A 15,001-nucleotide genomic window follows, 5' to 3' on the forward strand; every position below is an offset into this window, starting at 1 on the left:
ATGTTGTAGGTGTTTAGTGGCCTATAAATATTAAAAGCTATAAATATTTTCCTCTTCATATAGCCATTCACTCTTTCAGCCAACATTCATTTGCAAGGCTCTGGGCTAAGAACTGGACGTGCAAAGATGCAACCTGTTTTCCAGTCTGGTGCGTGTACCTGCAATGTCATAATGTCAGAGCATATAAAAATCTACATATTTATTTAAGGATACTTGCAGTTTTACCTATAAGAGATTTATAGAATGTATGCGCACCTGTATCTGTATTTGTGTGCCTGTGTGTGTGGGGGGGGGGGTCATTTATCTCTTTAAGTGCCAAAATCAAAACCTGATTGCCCACAGGGAACAAGGCAGGAAGAAGCTGGCCCTTTTATAAGCCCAGTGCATAAAGTTTTCTCCTTGGGCTAAATGTGAATACCTTAGTGGTAGAATAAGCAAATCAGAGAACTTAATGAAAACTACGTAGTCTCAGCAAACAAAGCTATATAACACTTGCCTTCAGAGGCGTTCCCATGCCTCTGAGTTCTATCTAAAAACCCCAGGTTAAGAACCCCTACTTCATGCATTAGTCTAGGCAAGACAAACTTCATCTCAATTTAAAGCGCGCGCACACACACGCACACACACACACACAGTTGACCCCTGAATAACACAAACTTGAACTGCACAGATCCATTAATGTGTGGATTTTTTTGATAAACACAGTACAGTACTATAAATGTATCTACCTTATGAATTTCTTAATAACATTTTCTTTTTTCTAGCTTATTTTATTGTAAGATTACAGTGTGTAATACATATGACACGTACGAAATATGTGTTAATCAGCTATTTATGTTATTGGTAAGATTCCTGGTCAACTGCAGGCTATTAGTAAAGTTTTTGAGAAGTCAAAAATTTCTACTGTTGCAGGGTGTGGGTTCGCCTAACTCCCACATCAGTCATGGATCAACTGTATGTATGCGTGTGTGTGTGTGTGTGTGTGTGTTAATATGTACTAATCGTTCCCTATTTTGGAAAAACAAAAGTTCAAAGAAGACTGCTTTCTAAATTTTTTGTTCAGCATTAGGTATAATTTGAGCAGACATGACATGTTAATTATGATCATTTAAGCGTAAGAGCCAAATATTTATTTGCTTTTAAATGTAAATGGTTTGAAGTATTTTAATGGTATTTCGATTGTTTTCCTACTTGCCTCACAAAATAGATTCCCGAATAGACACCTTGGATGTTTTCAATAGTGGGAATGACCTTGACTGGAAGCCAGTCCGGGAGACTCCTGACCTCTTGAGGTCAATGACCTTTGGATCCACTTTAACCCTCAGCTTTTCCCAGTCATTACTCCACAGAAAGCCCATATCCCTTGCTAACAATTTACTTATTTGTTCAGTTTTTTTCTCATAACATGGAAAAATAATCTTCTGAAGGCATTTCCTTAATGAAGCATACACATCTGATACAGATTTCTTTCCCAAGGTTCTGATGTGGTTGGTATGTTTAAACACATCTTTGCCCTTGAGATCCTCCCATATCAAGCAAGTTATTGCTAATATTTTACTTATTAACTGGTAAGCACATCATAAACTATAATCACCAGACCATCTTCCCCAACCTGGTGTTGATATCCTAAAAGAAACAGCCTGCGGAGGCCCTTAGTTCCATTTTGAAAGTGTCACATTTCATTTATGACTCTCATTACCTCTTGTTAAACAGCATCGTACTGTGTGAAGCATGGCTTCCTGCGATACAGCATTAGTTAACAGAAAGAGTAGAACAGAATCTTCCACAGAATGTAAAAAACGAATTGCCCATTAGATTCCTGTCATAAGAAGGATCTGGATGTAGGGGGCAGGGCCGCATTTGGCCCCAAAGCCCTCCTGCAGACACAGATGAAGGAGTATAAGCTTCTATTCCAGAAAAACCCCAATTCACAGGAATGCTGGCTTCAAAAGCAGTCGGTGGGCAGAAGAGGGATTGCCATGGGCAGAACCAGTTAGCCGACCATCCTCTGCCTCAAATCTCATTTCACCTTCTAAGTCTGTCCTGGTCACTTTATCTGATATGGCCCCTCTTGCTCTGAGCCCTGTAGGACTTTGTCCTGCTCTGGGAGGCTTTTGCTTTTTGTTGATTAGTGATTCCTGGATGTGTCTTTGTCTTCTGTGCTTGGCTTAGAGACCTGCAGGGCAGGACCCTGCTCCCCGCAGCTGGGCATCCCCCTACAGTGCCTAAAGGCAAGCTCTTCAAATCCTGGGCACCCCGCAGGTGTCCACCGAATAAATCAGTAACACAAACGCCTTCTACTTCTGAAGGCCGAATGAGAAAGCTGAGTGGAGAGCATCGGGCGCCATTGGCACCACTATTTTCTATTGTAGGAAAGAACAATAAACACCTTCACTGTCCTAGTAGCAAACACGGCTAACAGCTCTTTCACCCTCACAACAGCGCTCTGAAGTAAGGTACTGTTGTTTATTCCCACTTTATAGATAAGGAAACTGAGGCATGTTGAAGTTAACCTATCTAAGGCCGTGAAGGTAATCAGAGGTCGAGCTAGGATTGCAACTCAGCCCTTGCCTCTAAAACTTTATGCTGTATTACTGCTACTGTAACAGTCTGTGTATGCCCTCAAATAAAGGCATGTTTTCTAAACAAATCAACAGGCTGTTTTTAGAAAGTTAATTCATAAAACCAAGTATACATACTCAACAGAAGAAGAAATGAGTTTTATTTAATAGATATGCCATTAGTTAAGAGCAAAATGAAATTAGAATATATCTTCATGTTTTTTTAAAGATTGTATTTATTTGATAGAGAGAGAGTGCACCAGCGGGGAGGGGGGGAAGGGGGCAGGGCAGAGGAAGAGGAAGAAGCAGGCTCTCCACTGAGCAGGGAGCCCGATGTGTGGCTTGATCCCAGGACCCTGGGATCATGACCTGAGCCGAAGGCAGACGCTTAACCAACTGAGCCACCTAGGCGCCCCTGTATCTTCATTTTAAACCCCTTTAAAGCATTAACATTACCGATGCACAAAAATAAGCCTGTTTGTTCTAAAGACAGACACTCTTGGTGAATTTGCTAGTTTTAGAAATTTGGGTCACACTTTGCTTCTGATTATTTAAAGGATTGGGGCAGTCGTGTGGGCTCCAAATATTCATCTAGTCATTAAAACAAGATGGGGAGTTTTTCTCTATTTGGTCTAGTATACTTGTCTTGTTTTGTTTTGTTTTGTAAGTGTAACCTCGAAACTTCAGCAACACCCTTTCAAAAATACCAGTTTATGACATAAAGTTTTGAAATGCATCTTTGAAATTATCTAAATACATATGCAGGAGGTCAAAGACAAGTGCGACAGCTGTTCCATAAAATCTGCACTCTCCAAATACCAAGAAGGAAGAGGTGGGAACATGGTCCAGGATCTAACCTTAACTTTGAACTTCCTGACTTGTGTTAGTTTAAGACATCCCTGTAGCATCATTTAAACATAGTTCTGGTGTGTGAATAAACTTCCACTTGGAATTTCCTTTTTGAAGTCTTCTGAGAATATAAATCAAAACCATATGAGATGGGTCTTAATCCAGAATGTAAAATAACATGAGAAATGTCAACCCAGAAGTTCTCCCTGAAATACATTCACCAGGATGCACGTTCTGGCAAAATTCTTTCTTTAGAGCGAAAGCCTCCAGAGAACTGAATTTATTATTTTTAACCCATGATTATGACGTCTGAATTGATACAAGAAGATGCTTTTTAAAGTTATGGCAGGAGGAATGTCTTTCAGCCATCCAGAATGATTGAAAAGGAAATCAGTTGGCTTGGAAGGAGGTTCAAAAGGCGTTGTCAAGTGGAAATGCTGATTATAATTTTATTTAAAGATTATGTAAAATATATAGTATAGTTAGCCTAGGTACATACACACATCTTCGTAATACAAGAAGGAGAGACTGTTTGCCAACAAAATATTCATCAATATCTAGATGCTAGGATTGTGGTGATTTTCCTTTTCTTTTTTTTTCTTCCTTTTTTTCTTTCAGGTGTTTCAAATCTTGGGCTTAGATTTTGCTACTTTTCTGTTAGATTTCATGTAAGAGGGGATTTTTGGTCACTTTAATCTCTTATTCAAGTCTGTTTATAAGGGAGATAACCCTTTTATACTTGAATTCAGTGAGTATTTGGGCAGGCATCTTAGTCAAGACCAAATTATTGACTACAATTAATAGAAATTGTTATATGCCTAGAACTAGTCAGGTAGTTAAATTATACTCATATTTTATAAGGTAGAACTACCCGAACCTCATTTAGAAGTGCTTGTGTGTTTGCATGACACATTCTTCTGCCATTTCCTACTGTGTTCTTATACTTAAAACCTGAAGTTTAAGGTTTTGTGACAAGAATTATTAAGGCCCAGAGTTCTTTAAAATTAGAAGTTATTTGCTATACATAGTAAACTATTAAAGATTTAAAAACTTTTATTATGTTTTAAGCTTTTAAAACTCTTTACAGTTTATGTAACTTTTTAAAAAATCTCTTTGATTGCATTTGTGGTATATTTATGGGATACCTCAACTGACTTTAATATCAGTATGCCACGTGGTTGGACAGTCATTAATGTATCACTGTGTCTGATGGAAAAGGAGGGGCTCCAGTATATAAGTTGTTTCACACCCCTCCAGTCTGAATCTTAATCCCTTCCCTCCCAAATCAGTAAAGCTATTTCAGTGGCCTAACTTGTTTGAAATTGCGTTCTGTAGGAGATATGTAATGTCAGTGTTTGACATTAATGATTTGCAAAATAAAAAATCCCAGTATTTAAAGAGCAAACCTCTGAGCTCAGTGATCACTTTGGCTTTGAAGAACATGGAGGGGGGAAAAATGAATCTATAGCTGAAAACCTAATAAAAACATAATTTCTTAAATCGGCCCTAATTTTCCCAGACAGGTGATGTATGTTTAGAAAATCATTCACAGAATGAGTGCCCTTGCAGACAAGCAGAAAACATTCCAGAAAACTGGCAAAGACACTTTGGGAAATTCTCAGTAAATATTTTATCCCAGTGAATATTTCCTGGTAAATATTTAAAAATAAAAAGTTACACACATGCATACACCCTGAAGTTTTTTTTATATAGTCAGATAATAAAATTACACTTGAGTTGTACACATCTTGGGATTACATGAAGCAAACACTAGTTTCAATTGATCCAGGTATTACAATTGATGAGAAATTAAATGCACAAAGCCTTGAACTTTGGTGATTATATTATGCCATTCCAGCCCTATAAGGAGTGAAAGACTCGAATCTGTCAGATTCTTGGAGTTATTTTATCAAGACAGTTTCCATGCCCCTTCTGATGCCTGCATGGTAGAATTTTCCCTGATACCATGAGAGCTTCTGGTGTAATTGGAGTACCCAGAGCTATGAGTTGGACTAAGAAACTAAAATAGCAGATAAGCCTTTACAAGTATAGACTTTCAGATACGTCTGAAAATAGAGAAGGGTTTGAGTCCCTAAAGATATGCATATTTTTTAACGTTAAAAAAAAAAAACCAACCCAACTCTTAAAGCAATGCAGGATAAAAGAGTACCTGTCCAAAGCCAAGAAACCTGACTTCCTAGCAGTGGTGGGCCTTCTCCAAAGCAGTTACTCCTCCCCAGACAGGAGCTCATCAGTATGACAGTGACTACGCAGGGACCCCTTGGAGGCTGCCAGTTTGGCTGGCACCGAGGAAGTTAGAGCTTCTGCTCCTGAGAAGCAACATCAAGTCAGCTCCCAGGCTCTCCTGTTCTTCACCTTTCCTAGAGAAGCCAAAGAAACCAAGACAGAGAGAAAAAAGAAATCATCTCCAGAATCTCATACCCTTGTCTCAAGAAAGGCTCCTCAAGACTTTATTTATTATCTTGGTGGGTCAATATGGAGGTACTTTGGCCAAGGCCTACGGACGATGACCTTCTTTCTAATGTTCTGAATCAACATGCTGTCCCCCTACCTTGCATGTCAGTTGCTTGACTGACTCCACCACGAAGAATCTCTTGGGATTCCGTGGTAGGCAGTGGCTCCACCACTTCCAAAAGCTGGGGATGTTCATCTGCTTGTGTCTGCATGCAGCCCCCCCGAGAAATACCACAAGCGCCTGATGGGAGCAATCTGTACCAAATGAAAGGAGAGAATAAAGAGCTACTCTGCCTCATGGAAAACTTGAGTCAAAACAATCTGGTCAGAAACTATTTGGCTGGCAGAGCATATACTTTCTGCTTTCTTTTTCTTTGAGATTGATCGGGGTGGGATTGTAAATTCTTTTTCTTTTCTTTTATACTTTTAGGAATATGAGCGTAAGGAATAGTATTTATATTCCTGAGGACTTTCCTTGTTCAGTTGCAACTGAGCTTTTGATTTTCTGTAGTGTGTGTGTGAGAGAGAAAATGTGTGTGTTTGTGAACGTGTGTGCACTCACACATGTGGCTGCATGCGACAGAGGATTGTGAAAGGATTGTTTACCTTTTTTTAAGGTTTAATTAATTTATTTGAGAGAGAGAGAACAAGTGGTGGGGAGGAGCAGAGAGAGAGAGAAATAGATTACCTGCTGAGCAGGGAACCCGATGCGGGGCTCGATCCGAGGACCCCAGGATCACGACCTGAGCCAAAGGCAGGTGCTTAACTGACTGAGCCACTCAGCATCCCTACATTTTTTTAATTCATAGAGGCCATGCGCCATTGGCAGGGAAGCAGAATTCCAAGCAGAAATGATTACTGAGATGGATTATCTTCATTTCTAGGGCACACTAACAGATATCCAGCAACAGCTTCCAGTTGAAATGAAGGTCCATATTTTTTCCCTCTAGAATGAATATCTGGCCCTGCATTAAATTAGTTTATGCTAGATTATGCCACTGTAACAAGTTGTCCCCCAAGTTGTAGTGGCATAAAACAACAGAAGTTTATTTCTTGCTCACATTACATGTCCGCAGCTGGTCTGTTGTGGCTTTGTTCCCTGTGTCGTCATTCCAGGACCGAGGCTGAAGAAATAGCCTCTGTCTGAGACATACTGGCCTCATGATACAGGGGAAAGAGTTGGAAAACTGGAAGAACTTGGTGATGGCCCTTGAAGAGTTTTGCTTGAAACTAGCATACATTGCTTCTGCTCACATTTCATTGGCCAAAGTGGGTCACATGGCAAAGCCAGACATCAGTGGGATGGGAAGCATACGCTTCCCAGTTGGAGGAGAGCTGCAAGTTCCATGACACCTGGAAAGAACGGGGAATCATTGCAAGCGTCTAAGGAAATGTGTGCGTGTGTGCATGTAAGTTTTCATTATAAATTTAATAGTTAAATTAGTAACAAATTAATAATAAATTACATAAATATGATTGCCCCAACAAAGCTGAAAAGGAGTGACTAAAAGCAACCCCTGAGGGACTAGGAAGGGACCTACCACTCAGGTGTTGAATTTGCTTGATCCTCTTTCACTGTAATAGAAATTGTTTTCAAGTGACGAGATTTACAATGAATCCAGCTTGCAGAAGATCATTCAAGACCTGAGAAATAAGGCTAGTGTTAAGAATTAGTGATGGAGTAGTATGTCTCAACATGAACGTGATCCTTGCTTTCAGGAAAATAGTACACATAAACACAGCCATGAATCCCCACCCTTAACTGAGTACAACTCACAGATATAGGATATAGATATAGATACAGATCTGCATCTTCCAGATTTCTTTCTTCTGTAGTTCTGTGTTAGCTGACAGCAAGACATTTTGCTGCACATTAAGGAAAAATTTGCCTTAAAAAAAGTGGCCTACATTATGGGGAGATAAAATGGATGTCTATCAGTTGGTTCACTGATTTGAATATTCAGTGATCGATAATCTTAAATTTATTCTAAATAACCTGTATTTTAACTCTACTAGTAACTCTTTAATTCTACTAGTAGAATATAATGGAAAGAAAAGATTATGCATATTAGAAAAAAACTATACTTGGCAAACATTTAAGACTTATACAGGCCTTTTACACATCACAATAAACTTATTATAATAATTCAAAGAGTGCAAAAAAGAGGTATCCTGTCGCCATGATGCACAATGTAAATCAGTTTCTTATTACTGTGAAATTTGCTGCTTCATCCTGCACCTGTGATTGGGGTTATAAAGCACTCTTGGGAGAAGGATTGTGGTGGTAGTGTATAGTTCTATATAATGTTAATTATTGCATCATTCATATCTATCTCCAGATGGGATGGATACTCTCGCATTGGTTTTAACAAAGCTAGCCTAGTGTATGGCCAACTAAATACACCTTCAATAAATAGGGACTTCACTTGAGAAATTCCATCTGAAGACAAAAGAGTCATTCGTCTAACGTAGTACACTAATAATGACGTTAACTCAGCCATATAAATTACCCTAAGCCAACAACCATGAGTGTGTTGAAATGTTAATACCTTTGATATACTTTAATAGTGTTAATTGCATCCACTGCAGACATCTTGTGGTGGTTGAGTCACCCATAATCTTTCAGAGACAGGGTGCCCACCATGTTCGCCAGTTTAAATGAAAAAAACAAAGCACCTACTCTTCTAAATCACATGGAGACCCATGATGTCTTTTTTCCCCCACTTCTCTCGAGTATTTTAATGAACATTTAAGAAAGAAGACCTACTTAAATTGGAGCCAGTGTGACCATTGAAATTCCAGGAGATTTGTAAGAACAACATAAATACATATGCCTGTATGTAATGATTTCATAAACTTTTCACGGTAGACCAGGTTCCTTCTGGCCAGTTAACTTTCTGATAATAATAAAATTTAATTTGGCCCTAATTTGAATTTTTGCTCATTTAAAAAGAATAGTACTCCTTTAAGTTAGCTATGGAAAAAGTATTTGCTGTGCCGAGAATAATGGAAACCAAAAAATGTACTTAAAATGCTTAGCTGGGAGAACACACTGTTCCCAAGCACTGAAGAAACACCAGTTTAAAAATTCAATGAGATTGTAACATGAGAGGAGGCCTGCCAACCTGGGCAGCAAATCTGCTGCTTACTTGACTGGAACCCTCCAGAATCTTATCCACCTGACTATCCAAACATCACTATAGGATATTTCTTTAAAGAAACAGCTTGTAAATCTCTTTACTCACGAAGACTTCCAGCCTTTCCGCAACTAGTCTGTGTTGAAGTCCTGCTGAACTGTTTTCTCTTGGCTACCTTGATTTTAAAACTTCCCAGCAGTGATTAACAATTGGCATTATTCAAAAATCAAGTATTTAAAAAATAAGCATCCTTCTGAAAACAAACTAAATTTCCCATTTTTACCAACAATATCATTATATGGGGAAATATTCACAGTGTATTATTATGTGAAAAAGGTAGTCAACCAAAGATACTACAATGATTACCATTTTGATAAGTAACATCTATTGAATTACGTGTTGGTAATGGGTTAGGAGTTGACTTTTTTCCTTCATTGTGCCCTTAGTGGTTTTTATAGGTTTTCAACACTGAGCATGTGTAATTAAGAAAGAATATAAGACTCTTGAGAACCAGTGTACAGGCTGTAGTTAGTTTCCACGATGACTTTGTTCCCATGCCCATTGATGTGCAGCTCCTGAGGCACCCAGGGAGGCCTCCTCCCTCTACACATCTGTCTCTCAACAGAGGCCGTATCATGTCCTAAGCATGTAGGAAAGGCAGCTGAGGCAGAGTGTGTGACTTTCCCTCAAGTAGAGTCACAGACGTGTGGCAGAAGAGCATGCCTAATGCCAAACCATCTTCTGGATTTATTGAGTGAAAAGGTTTGCTTGGTTTTTGTGCAGAGCAAGCTATCAATTGAAAAACTGGGTATCTCCCTCTTCAACTAGTTGATTTCAGCCTCCAAACAACTGTTCACTTAAGATCCCAAAGCTCCTTGGTCTCCCTGAACTTAAGGGGAATCAGCTGTTCTTCAGAAATAGGTCATGCCCATTTGGGTGGTGGTGATAGGGCCAAGGAATGTGGTCAGGGTGACCACAAGTGTCAACCCCACCTAAACCAAATAGAGGCTTTGAACATAAAGAGCTTCTATTATCTGAAGACGTGGGGAAGGATGTTGGGCAGGCAAAAACAGGTACCCACTACAGAATTTAAGAGACATGATTTTTACATATAATAATTACAGAAATTCAAATGAAATCCTGTCATGCTATGGAATCAAACGGGTTGAATTTTCTCAGGTCATGGAGTGTGGTAACCACAGTAGAGATCGGCAGGCCAGTCTGTCCAAAGGCATTCTCCTGTTCTGCCCCACACTTAGGTTTTCTACGGACTTGGCAGCAACTTGAAGCTTTGCCTCGTGGCCCTGGAGCTGCTGTAGGGCAGGTATGGGTTGCAAATAGAGAACAAATAAAACTGCAGAAATGTGATTTGAATGGCCCCTAAAGCTTTCACAGAATATTATGCTAGCCAGTAAGAGCGCAGTAAAAAGATTTTCACTCTCCTCAGATGTCATGTAGATGGATCTTGGTGTAATGATGACACTGGCAATAAAGATTCCTTTTTAATTCTGTAAGCATTTGGCCACTCCAAATGTAATACGCTGTGGGGAAACCAGTAGCATTCGGCTGATGGGTGTTAGGGCTGTGGAGACTCACTCAGTAGAAATCATAAGGCTCTTTTTTTCCTCCAACTCAACGTGATTGTCAAATTTGATAGCAGTTAGGTACGTGTGATTATTTTGTTTGATTGCTTTGTCAGTAGGTGGTAAACAAGAGTTTGTTTTGCCCTTAGATTGAGATATCAAGGTGCTGGGCCTACAGCTAGAGCACGGGGAATATTTAAGAGACTTTCAGAAATAGAAAGGGTGTAGGAGAGTGATGGCGAGGAACCATCCACCACGGCTGGGATGTGGTTTCATCTCATTTATTATTTACTAATTGCAGTTTTTGTTGTATTTGAGTCTGAGACTTAAAAGCTAAATGCCTACCCATTTTAAAAATCAGCCTATTTGAGGATTTGATTTAGCTGGATTCTGGTGAAGATTTGATTATTCAAATTTACATATGCATAGAATTTCAGTTCATTATCTTTGTTGCTCTTGTGAAGAGAAGCTTTTAATTTTTTTTTCAAGATTTTATTTATTTGAGAGAGAGAGTGAGAGCGCGCACGCTCAGACGTGCACAAGGGGGGGAGACACAGAGGGACACAGAGGGAGAGAGAATTTCAAGCAGACTCTGTGCTGAGTGCAGAGCCTGACACAGCCTCTCCCTCTGCCACTCCCCCTGCTCCAGCGCTCTGTCTCTCAAATAGATAAATTAAATTTAAAAAAAAAAGCCTCGCTGGCTCATAATTAGGTTTAGAGAATACCAAGAAATTAAATATTTCCTCCTTACTAACCGCTGTATTATATTGAAAGAGAAAGCAAATCTGAAGCTTGAAAATCTAGAAGGCAGCAGTCTATCTATGACTCAATAGAAACGCGCCGCATTTGCCACGTGTTAAGGTCAGAATGTGCATTTCCTACTTCCCCTGAAATACGTGTGTGATTTTTCAAAGCGAAAGCCTTCATATAAGGACTCTCAGAGGAGTACTAAATAGGACTCAAGCCATACAGGAATTGGCCTTCACCCTTTCAAAGAGAAGGCCCACATTAGCTAATACGGTACAGTTCAGCAGAACGTCCGTTTTGAACCGCACTTGTGGATCTCAGAGACACCCCTCCTAAGAGAAATGCTTTCCAGAGCTTTTATTTCCAGCTGGGTGCCCCGGGTATTTCTGAATGATGCCTGCATGGCAGGAATGAGTACATATTAGGTCTGTGCTGGTAACAATTATGTAAAAAACCCTCATGCCAGACAAAAAACGCAAGATTTAGAATTGTCAATCACTGAACTTACAGTGGACTAGGGGATGCCAGAGGAAGTGGTCACTCTGGGATAGGGACCACCACAGGCTTGCTTCCCTGGATTCAATGACAAATCTCAATCCATGTTCAACCAGATCAGTGGGACGGGGCTGAAAGTGTTTCTCTTCCCTTTGGGGCCTGTGCAAGATCTGGTCTTTGGTCTGTTTACCTAACATACAGCAGATAGCTCTGTCACATTAAACATTATGCTGCACAGACATTGTTTCCCTGAATTCAGTGCACAGACATTGTGCTTTCACTGCAGGGATACAGGCTCAGCCCCAGAGCCAGTGTTAGTGTGGATCGTTTTTTGCGGTTGTCCCAAGAACACCCTGTACTCTCCAGCTTTTGCTATGGGGAGAAATGAACATCCGAGTAAATGGAAATACAGTGATCTGATCGGGCTCCATCCCAACAGCAGAGGAAGGGGACTGGGTAGAGACCCGTTGTAATAGGCTGTTTAATTTTGTTTGGAGAAACTGGACTTTTGACAGATGAACTTCTTTTCCCTTGCATTCATATTTATCTAACAGAGTTGTGGTTGGGAAATGATCCAGGATTCACAAGGTCAAAAAGTGACCTGGTTCACATACTGTAGACTCCTCCCATCTCACTCCACAGCTTCTCCAAGCAGGTGGTCCCGTGTGTTGTTGGTACGTCCACAGCGGAGTGGTCACCCAAAGGACGTATCAACCTTTTGGGTTCGGCCCTCAGAGATTCTAGCAGCCCCATCAAACTCGCCTCAGTTCCGGATAACCAGCTTTGCTTTTCCATGCTGTCGTCTGCAGCTTGAAACCATTCTAATGTGCTTGAATGAACATCTTGTGAGAAGGCATTGGGAATTAAAGCCGTTAGAAAAATTAGAGAAATAACAATACACTGGATTTTTGTGATACCTTTCTTCATGAGAAAATACATTTTCATAGACCATCCAGTTGTATTCTTTCTTTCATTATCCCAAGAGTGAAAGAATAAAAGAATGGGATAGGCTGGTGATGGGTAGTAAGGAGGGAACATATTGCATGCTGCACTGGGTGTTATATGCAACTAATGAATCATCAAACTTTATATCAAAAACCAGGGATGTACTGTATGGCGACTTACAATATAATAAAAAGTTATTATTATAAAAAAAGAATAAAAGAATGTTGGATAAGTATTCTTAGCCTTATCTTTGAAAGCCAAAAAAAATTCTTTAAAAAAAAAAAAAAGGATCATAAGAAAGTATTTCCTCCTTCTCTGTAGTCCCCTGGTTCCCTGGTGTATAAATAAGACATTTTTCCCTCCTGAAACTCAGCCTTTGTGTTCTGTCATCTGTGGTTTTGTTATTACCTAAATACTTGTGGATCGACATTAGACAATAATCTGGATAGACACCTAAGTACCTTTGTGATACCTGCTCATTTTACCCCCATTTCTGGTAGGCCTACTTATGCAGACTTACCTGAGAACAATTTTGCTTTGTAATAACTTGTACAATGCTCACCAGTTTCTTCTTGATTAAGGTAGAGTGCTAGTGTGTGGCCATTGGACTCATGCATTTCCCTTTCTTGTATTTTTCAGAAATTGAGGCGAAGGAAGCATGCGACTGGCTCCGTGCTGCTGGGTTCCCACAATACGCTCAGTTGTATGAGGGTAAGCTGGCCTTCCCTTCACTCTTTATAAAGAGAATTAACCCGAAACGAGCCTCACATACCCTGTGGTGTACTTTGACTTCCAAGTCTCTTCTCATCCATTTTTCTTCGCTGTCCCTTTCCCTCAGTGTCTGTAATCCCAGGGCTTAGACTGATGCCAGTCTAGACATGAGTATTGCTGCCCAGGCCTACCTGACTTTCTGCTCGACACTGCTTCTCACTTCTTTACTTTCTGCTTCTCCTCTCTTCACCGCCAGTCCCACCTCTGCCTCTTCCTTCCAAAGTTCTACCATCAGCGGCTTTCATTATTGCCGTTACTATGGAAGCATAATTGACAGTGTTACGTCGGTTTCGGGTGCACACCACAGTGATCCGACAGTTCTGTACGTTGTGTGGCGCTCGCCACACTAAGTGTGGTCACCACCATCACCGTGCAATGTTATTGTGGTGTCAGTCACCGTATTCCCTATGCTGTGCCAAATTATAATCAATTCTGCCTCCTCCTTGGATCGTCCTTATCTATAGTGAATCAGGATCCCAACAGTGAGCAGACGGCACACTCAAGATAATCTGAGGAGGATTTATTTCTAAATATGTTTATTACAAAGATGTGGGCAGGATATGAGAAACCCTGAAGAACAGTCCAGGTGCCCAGAGCTCATAGCAGCCGAGCTGCCACTGCCATAGGCCCAAAGGGATGGGCAGAGGGAGAGGGTGCCAGAACCCAGAACAAGAGAGGATCCTTCGAGCAGAGGACACAGATGGCAGTGGGTGAGAACCAGGAAGGTAAATACCCTGACCTCGAACTCCTTCCTCCCTCCGTCTCCACAGAGCTTCCCATTGGCCAAACACGAAAGGAAGCCAGAGGACACGGATCCCCTTTGAAGGCCATCCACACGGGTGGTCCTCGGCACAAAGCAGGGTATAGAAAAGTGGAGAGTGGGTCTGTAGGGCTAAAAAAGGATATCTAGCACACGAAGCAGCATCGAGCTCTCTTCCTGATGTCATGAAATGTGTGTAGGAAGAATCGATAAAATTCACCTGTAGTCACTGGTGAATCTCACTTATTCACCTAAGCTCAGTTTTATATTTTAAAAAACAAAGCACTTGTTTCTAGTTCTCTAACTTCAATTCCCTAAGGACAAAGGAAGGTATATCTCGGAATGTGCTTTGAAGTCTAGAATCTCTGACACAAGTTTGATAAACCGTGGCCTTGTAGGCAAGGAGGGCTTTATAATTTTGATCTAAGCCACCCTGCTCCCATGCCCCACCACCAACTTCCTGATTACGAGAGAGAGGCCCGAAGAGGTTACATGACTTTTCCAACATTAAAAGGTAGAGGAATCAGAATTAAAATCAGTCTCTTGAGCCATAACGCAGTGACTTTTCTCCTGTCCTGTGAACTCTCTTTGTAAGCTCACAGTACTATAAAATTTAAACGGAACTGTCTACAAATGGCTAAGAGGTTAAGTAAATGTCTTCTCTTTAGATAGAATCAA

The 15,001-nt window shown here is 40.5% G+C and overlaps 1 protein-coding gene across 16 annotated transcripts in view; it reads left to right on the plus strand.

Annotated features, from left to right (window-relative positions):
- The window catches only part of STARD13 (StAR related lipid transfer domain containing 13), a 513,739-nt gene that overhangs the window by 439,121 nt on the left and 59,617 nt on the right, over window positions 1–15,001 (plus strand). For all 16 annotated transcript variants that reach the window (XM_044381756.3, XM_048215633.2, XM_044381754.3 and 13 more), the window contains one exon: window positions 13,432–13,503. In XM_044381756.3, coding sequence (XP_044237691.1) covers window positions 13,432–13,503 — 72 coding nt within the window. The remainder of the gene's footprint in view (window positions 1–13,431; window positions 13,504–15,001) is intronic.

Source organism: Ursus arctos, unplaced genomic scaffold, assembly GCF_023065955.2.
Source record: "Ursus arctos isolate Adak ecotype North America unplaced genomic scaffold, UrsArc2.0 scaffold_10, whole genome shotgun sequence".
NCBI classification, from domain to species: Eukaryota; Metazoa; Chordata; class Mammalia; order Carnivora; family Ursidae; genus Ursus; species Ursus arctos.